Source organism: Acyrthosiphon pisum, chromosome A3 (genome assembly GCF_005508785.2).
Source record: "Acyrthosiphon pisum isolate AL4f chromosome A3, pea_aphid_22Mar2018_4r6ur, whole genome shotgun sequence".
NCBI lineage: Eukaryota > Metazoa > Arthropoda > Insecta > Hemiptera > Aphididae > Acyrthosiphon > Acyrthosiphon pisum.
In genome coordinates this window covers 33,667,462-33,674,985 of record NC_042496.1, presented here as the reverse complement: position 1 = coordinate 33,674,985, position 7,524 = coordinate 33,667,462, and the positions used below count along the sequence as shown (strand labels likewise).

General features: G+C 32.9%; 2 protein-coding genes across 2 annotated transcripts in view; both read left to right on the top strand.

The window, feature by feature from the left end:
- Positions 1–3,488, top strand: part of LOC100168171 (antitrypsin) — a 9,261-nt gene extending 5,773 nt beyond the window's left edge. The window contains exons 4-7 of the mRNA XM_001944332.5: positions 766–953; positions 1,194–1,385; positions 2,073–2,211; positions 2,308–3,488. Of these exons, the coding sequence (XP_001944367.1) occupies positions 766–953; positions 1,194–1,385; positions 2,073–2,211; positions 2,308–2,489 (701 nt within the window). The 3' untranslated portion in view covers positions 2,490–3,488. The remainder of the gene's footprint in view (positions 1–765; positions 954–1,193; positions 1,386–2,072; positions 2,212–2,307) is intronic.
- Positions 3,489–5,600: 2,112 nt separating this feature from the next.
- Positions 5,601–7,518, top strand: LOC100568976. The gene is made up of 2 exons (XM_029491338.1): positions 5,601–6,006; positions 7,077–7,518. Exon 2 carries the CDS (start codon positions 7,100–7,102, stop codon positions 7,472–7,474), a length of 375 nt encoding a protein of 124 aa, XP_029347198.1. The 5' UTR covers positions 5,601–6,006; positions 7,077–7,099; the 3' UTR covers positions 7,475–7,518.
- The last annotated feature ends 6 nt before the right edge of the window (positions 7,519–7,524 follow it).

Genomic DNA, 7,524 nt, shown 5'->3' with positions numbered 1-7,524 from the left:
TATGTACTAGTGAAATTATTTAGCATTTCCGCATAAATCGTTATTTTTCAAATACACAGTCCCCTCTCCAATGAGAATAATTCACTAGCTCCAACGCAAAATTAGGTTTCTATATAGTTATTCAGTGCCTATACTGAGTAATTCTTTTATCCAGAAATACTCATTGTTTCAAAAACTATTGGTGTAGGTAGGTAGTAATTTCGTGCAACGGAAGAAAATGCGTTACCGTAACAAATGCAATTTACTAGCGGCTGATCTCAGAAAATGCAAATTTTCAAATTTAAATAATAATATTTAAAAATAAAATAAAAATTATAACGTTCATGTTTTTTGAGCTAAACCTATATGACATTTATCAAAATTCCAATAAAAATTTAAATTTTATTCATTTTTTATAAAAACACAAGTATGGGCAATTTATGTTAACAATAGTTTAAATTTACTAAAATATTGTATTATTGTTTTTTTTATATAAATATTTAATGTTTATTATTACTATTTACCTATTACTTAATTTCTATAATTCAACTAATTCTCATGACGTATATTATGTTCAATTTCACTGATGTTAATATTATAATTATATATTTGATTTTAATATTAAATTTAAACGAATAATTACATAGCCAAATGTTGTTTTGTAACAACTTAAAACTATTTACAAAAACGTTGACAGTTTTTTAAATAATGATCGAGTGTTATTCAATTAAAGAACAATATTATGTTGTACCTACATACTGAAAAATTGTTTTTCGTAAATTTTAGATTTCAAAGAGCACGCCTTGTTGATCTTCAACGGTTTGTCATTGGAAATGACTTGGCCGAAAAGCACGTGGCACAAGACGTCAATGTCGTGGAACGGCAAGGTGGTAAAAGCGTTCGGCGCAGCAGGCAATTTCGCAATTGCACACATACCTTCCCTCGAATGTACAGCGTTGAAATTGCCCTACAAGGTATGTAACCTAATGTAACATATCATATAACTAAGTAGCCCTCATATAATATTTTAAAATTTTCAGTCATTAATTTATTCGTTCCTGTTCCAATAATAATGTAAATTTTTTCATAATTGGCTTAGATTGTTTTTCAGTTTTGTTGAATCTTGTATAGATGTTATAACTTTTGGTTTTGCTATAAATACAAATAACCGACCACGTCGACCAAAATAGTAATCATTTTCGCACGCGTTTCAGAACACCGACTACGCCCTGTTGGTGCTTTTGCCAAAAAATAAAGACGTCTCGCTGAACGAAGTACTGAAAAAACTTAAGCCAGAAAACGGTATCGAAAAATTAACCAAAGCGATGACGATAAAGCCCAGTTTCGTGACTATGCCGTGTTTCCAAAGCAGTAACATTACACACCTGAAAACGGTTTTGCAACAGGTACTTATAACTTATAATCGTCATCATTATTTTAATATAGGTAGCAATATTTATATGATAACAATAAATAATAATAGCAAGTTTTGACATTACGACGGGAGGATAGAATATTTATAGATGGACCATGTATACATACAATTATATATTTATATATTATAATAGCTGATATAAAATTTTGATATCTAATATGTCTTTGCCCCTTGATCGCGATCCCATGCAGTTCATATGATAATATGAGTTTTAACAATTTTGCCATGGTTGGCGTTTTACTACGTTTTATCACCATTGTTTCTTATTTATTTTAATGGGTTTTAATTATATATAAACCGGCGTAGGTATTTATAATATACTTATTTAGGACGTACCTATTTAAAGAATATGGTGAACGGTGATCAAAATAAGACGTGTAGGTATACATTATAATATGTTATGGGCAAAAGTCAAAATCGGGCAAACCATCAGAAATGCCCGGGCACAATAGCTTTGTGTACAATAGGATGGTGGTTGCCTATTTTAAAAAAAAAATTTTTGACCGCCGATTGTAATCCGTGTTCAACGCGTTCATTGGGGCGTTTTGTTATTAATTTATCATCATTAAATAATAATTATTATTATAATATTGTTATCAGTTATTTATAATATCACCACCTTAACACTTATTTTTCTCTGTCCGTCTATCACCCGCAGGGAACCCAAACGAATTCCGTGTTCACCGAATCAGCAGACCTGTCGAAACTGTCGTCGGACAAACTGTATCTGGACGACGTGGTCCAGCAGGCCAACCTCCGCGTGTGCGTCGACGGCACCTCCTCCTCCGCGCTGACCAGTATGTCTTACCGCGATACATCGCTGACTAAACACGCGAACCCGAACGACCGCCGTCGTGCCATCATCGTTAACCACGGTTTACCAAACGTTTCAGGTTCCGCGTTCACGTCGCAGAGGGTCATCAAGGAGTCGGTGGTCATGGACCGACCGTTCGCGTACGCTCTGTACAACGTGGCCAACGGGATCGTGTACGCGGCCGGCAAGCTGGAGCAACCTGTCTGGGAGGATACCGACGACGACGGCAATGGTTCCGACATCGAGACGATCGACATTTAGACAGCTACACCAAAGGCGAATGTGTTCATTATGATAATAATTTATTGGAGTTTGGATCATATTATGTTGTAGAACTTAAGAACAATTCATTACCTATAAACTAACCTACAAACTTTTTAAAAAAAGCACTATACTACGCGAATTATGCGCATGCGTATAATATATATTTATATAATAAGTAAATTAAATATAAAAAGTATTCTACGACATCCGAACTCAATACTTATAAATTACAATATATAATGATCGTTGATCCATAGATCGTAGTTCGGTGGGCGGATACAATAATCGTATTAAGTTATGATCGACAGAAATTTGATGACAATTATAATAACTTGAATTTATTATGACGGTTGGACATTTTAAATAGTATTATATAACTCCTATACTTTGATGTCGACGTGACGTTTACATGATATTTAATATTTATATTTATTACCTATTAAATTATTAAAAAAATATTTAATTTATTTCTTCAAGTATATAATAAATTTTATTGTATTATTTTAATATAAATTATGTATAATATGAACAATTGAATTTGTTATTATTTTATCCCTGCAAATGAAACTTTACGTATATAATATAATGTTTAGTAGGATTGTAGGAAGACATGAGAAATGAAATAATCTTTGTTTTAATCAATATTTTTAATTTCTTTTATATACCTAATATTATTTATAGACGTTTGCGCTACACGTATACAATAATGTAAACTTTTTTAAAAATATTTTATGAGAATTTTTAAAAGGTACCTATTTGTTAAAATCTAAATATTTGTATATGAGTTCGCATTAAGAACTTTCATAATATTATTATTCACTGTACAGTGACCCTAAATTGCCTAACTAACGCGCCGTCTTAAATTAAACCGTGAAACATAATTTATTTATTTATGATTCACGGGCTTAACCCTATGAACAAATTATAAAATATATTTAAGTAATTTTGTTGTACCTGACTAAAAAAAAAAAGCATTACTTTTGCAGTGACTATAAACTTTTCACCATTCATTATTTATTAATTTATCGATATCAAAAATAATAATATTCTATTATTAGTGAAATGTCAGGTTTATCAACCGTAAAATTTGTGTTATAGTTATACACTATAAACTATAGCCTGGTTGGCTATATTTAGTTTACGCATATAAGTATATAACATATCCTATTGAACAAATATCTAATGTGTTGATATGCAGTATTCATATATACTATATTGGTATTCTATAAAATGGATGGTTTGAAATTTAATGAACAATGAATGATATGATTCCATGACAATAATTCAATTATATCTTAAATGGTATACCTACATGGCTACATAATACCTATTGTGTTACAGTTTTATACACAGATATATAATTAGTTTAAGATAAAATAGTTATTGACTCTTTAGCACCCTGTTTATTGCTTATGTATTGTATGACGATAAGTACCTAACTCCACATTTGAGTACCACTAAAAAGATCCTATCTTGCACTAAGAACGCAAAAATTAAATTATTAAAAAAACATGTTTTCATCATGATATTGACTTGTTATGTTTTTCCGAATAAAAAGACGAACCAGATAATCCTAATGGATTTATAAAACGATTTTGAGAACAATTTAACGTACCTACAACTTTGGCCATTTAACCCCCGATATATACTTGCCTATAATTTAAAAAAAAACTCAGGTTATGTTTGAATCATTAAAAATGACTGCTACCACATACTAATTGGCCTCTCTCTTATATATCAAGGTTCTGTAGTCCTTAATATTCGTATTAACGGTGAGACTATAGTCTTTGACGACTAAACGTGCAGTACACGGCCGTGTATGCAGCTGTAATACTTTTATTTAAACATCGATGATGAAAAACTATTCAATGAATCTTGTCAAAAACTATATTGATCCACAGTCAGTTTCGTTTCTTCACATATGGGAAGAAATGACAAGCAGTAATTGTAGTGATTAGTGAATGATCCACAAATGCGTACGAGAAATTCCGCTCAAAATGCTACGATATGACTTCCTCCCGATCGCGTTTAAATATTTATTGTTTTTATTATAATATTGATGGTGGTTAGTGATGCCTTCCTCAAAATATAACTCACGTTAAGCCTAAACTTACGTATAAACTATATAAAAAATAAAGCCCTAAAACTACTTGGATTCATAGGTACCAAAGCTATGTCGATTTTAAATACAAAAAAATTTCAATTGTTTATTAGTTCGCGTAATTTTAGATTACGGCTCAATTGCCTGATATCCATTACACTTGAGTAAGTTCAGAATAAGTTCTTACATTGTATAGCTTGTAAGTGTAATCATTCTTTAACCTTTCTTCATAGGTACCTACATCTTACAATTCTTTACTTACAAGTCTAAATCAGACTAAATCATGAATTCCTGGAGCAACGCTGACTTGATTTATACTTAATTTATAAGTTATTGCATAAATACATTAATAAAATACATTTGTAAACGTTAATGTACATGTTATACATTAATAACATATTGGTTGGCTAGACCTCTTAAGCGGTGTAATATGTTCCAAGCTTCCTCAACTCACACCTGATCAACGGACCTATTTTATTTAATAACACTAACTAGTAACTACAAATTATGTTACTAACTTACCACTATTAATAAGCATCATGAACCTTGTAAATATTTATAAAATCAATCTGTTCTGTTCAATTTATTTTACTTAATTAAAATAAATCATAGTCTGCTAGGTCATCTAGTTTCAAATATAAATGTATAGGTAACATACCTACCTATAATATTACTCTTTTTTTGTTTGTAAAAACTATCTATACATTGATAAAAAACATTTATGAATGGCGAATGCTATGCTTACTATGTCACTCATGTAATATGTAATTGGGACCAACCCGCTTAGTATTTCAATTAATTAATTAAGCCAATAAAATTTAATTCTTGTTTTTATACATCTTATCAGGAAAATAATATTTAAAAAAATATTCAAACAGGTAAAAACATATTGTTTTTTTATACTATAGTAACTTATTGTTATAATGTACATAATATTAACTTTCGATTAAAATTAATTTATCGATTGTCTGTTATCTATTTTTGTTTTTTTCTTCTGTGCATAGTCAACGCGGATTATTCTATACTTAATCGAATTTTTCCTAATTGTACATGAATACCAAACCAGCTTAAATTATGATTTCAAATGATATATTGGCAAGGTTTCAAGTCATTTCGACACTGTTATTGCTGCTACAGCCAATCGTCAGTGGCCCGATGCCGATAAATAGTAATGTTCTAAAACACATATTCATTTTGATATATTACCTATACTAAATTTTGTTTTACGAAGTTCGGTATACCGCACGAAAAGTATTATAAAATATTTATCATATTTATTTAGATACGTACGACATTGGGTTATATTTTCAGGCGAAGACAAAGAGGATGCGAAAAAAAACAACAGTATCGACGGATTGTACAGTGCTCCGCCGTGTGGTGATGGATTGTTCAGGGACCCACTCGAGATCTTGGGTTCGTTATACTTACACGTATTTACTATTAGATTCTGAGCGGAGCGACGTTACAACTTACAACGGTGTTTATTTTTTTTATTTTTATATCCTGTATACAAAACTTCTACCAGAAGAAGTGCTCCGATTTCAACATATAGTACCTTATCTTTTAGCAAATCGGACCAAGATGGTACTTTATAAAGGTCATTTTTCGATTTTCTCAATAGTTATTTAATGGCACGGGAAAAACCACTGAAAAATTACGAAAAAACGCTAAAAATGGGATTTTAATTTCTAACGCTTTGTCTATCACCATAGAAACGATAATAATACATTATAATATTAATTCAACTTACGTGATAAAATAAATAATAACAATACAAAATATCCAACCGACAAACCGTCTCCGCTCAGAAACGTTTTTCTTATACTTATAATGATATTATATCATTGAATTCAAGTCTAATACAATCCATTATACAAGACCCACTTGTAATCTACTGTACAGCAGAGCGACATCCACTTACCTGCTTTTTTTTTAATTTGATTTTTACAAGACATCGTGAGCGTGTCTACGAGTAGGTAAAATGAAAGTGTAAAAATTGCAAATACTTTCTGAAATTTAGGTAATGACCCAGAGGCGGACCCAGGATTAAAATGTAAGATAGGCCCGGTTAGGTTAAAATTAATTTGTTCACAAGTCATATACAATTATATACTTATAACTTGTAAGTTGTAATCAGATTAACGAAAAGCAAAGGCACAAGATTCAAAACAAACATTTGGGTTTTATAGTCACGTCTCTTATGTCAATCGTTACAAACAAATCGGACATTCGTCCCGCCCTCCCCCAATCAACGTAGTTTCCCTTTGTTTTACGCACTGTGTTTAACCAATCTTGTAGCCAATTTTTGTATACTTTTTGTACTTTTGCCCCCCCCCCCATGCCCCCCTCCACCAAAATTAAGCCCTGGATCCGCCACCGTCCACGGTTCTGAATAACGAACAGTATACCGAATTACAGTCCGGCCGTTCGGTTCTTTAACACCGCCCATAATATTACGATCGTTACACGTCGTCGTTTTACAGGCGTTAAATTCCCCGAGTCGAAAATGTTGCATCTGTGCAAGGCGAACGTATACATGTACGCCGATTTCGTTTCGGACGTGACTTTTCCGACGGACGCCAGCAGGCTCTGCGGGTCCGTCTGCAGGAGCTACCAGGCGTCGATGTACACCGAACAGGGAGTGACCGTGTCGCTGATAAACTCCAACTGCGACTATACAGGCGACACGATCATCGAGGAACGTTCGGCGAACGAAACGCACGCGGCCACCTGTCCGGACCTGAGCACCGCGTGCGTGTGCGCGTACAACGTGCGCTGCAACAGGAAGACGAAACTCATGAAGTACACGCTGACGCCCAACGACAAGGGATACCTCAGGGTGTTGGCGGCGGACTGTGGGTCGTCCGGTTACGTCACTTGAGAACCCTCACCCCGTCTGCTGTCACCCACCTGTCAACGGAGTATAGAAAG

Coding starts and splice junctions, on each gene's coding strand:
- LOC100568976 (XM_029491338.1), top strand. CDS start 7,100: ATGTTGCATCTGTGCAAGGCGAACGTATACATGTACGCCGATTTCGTT.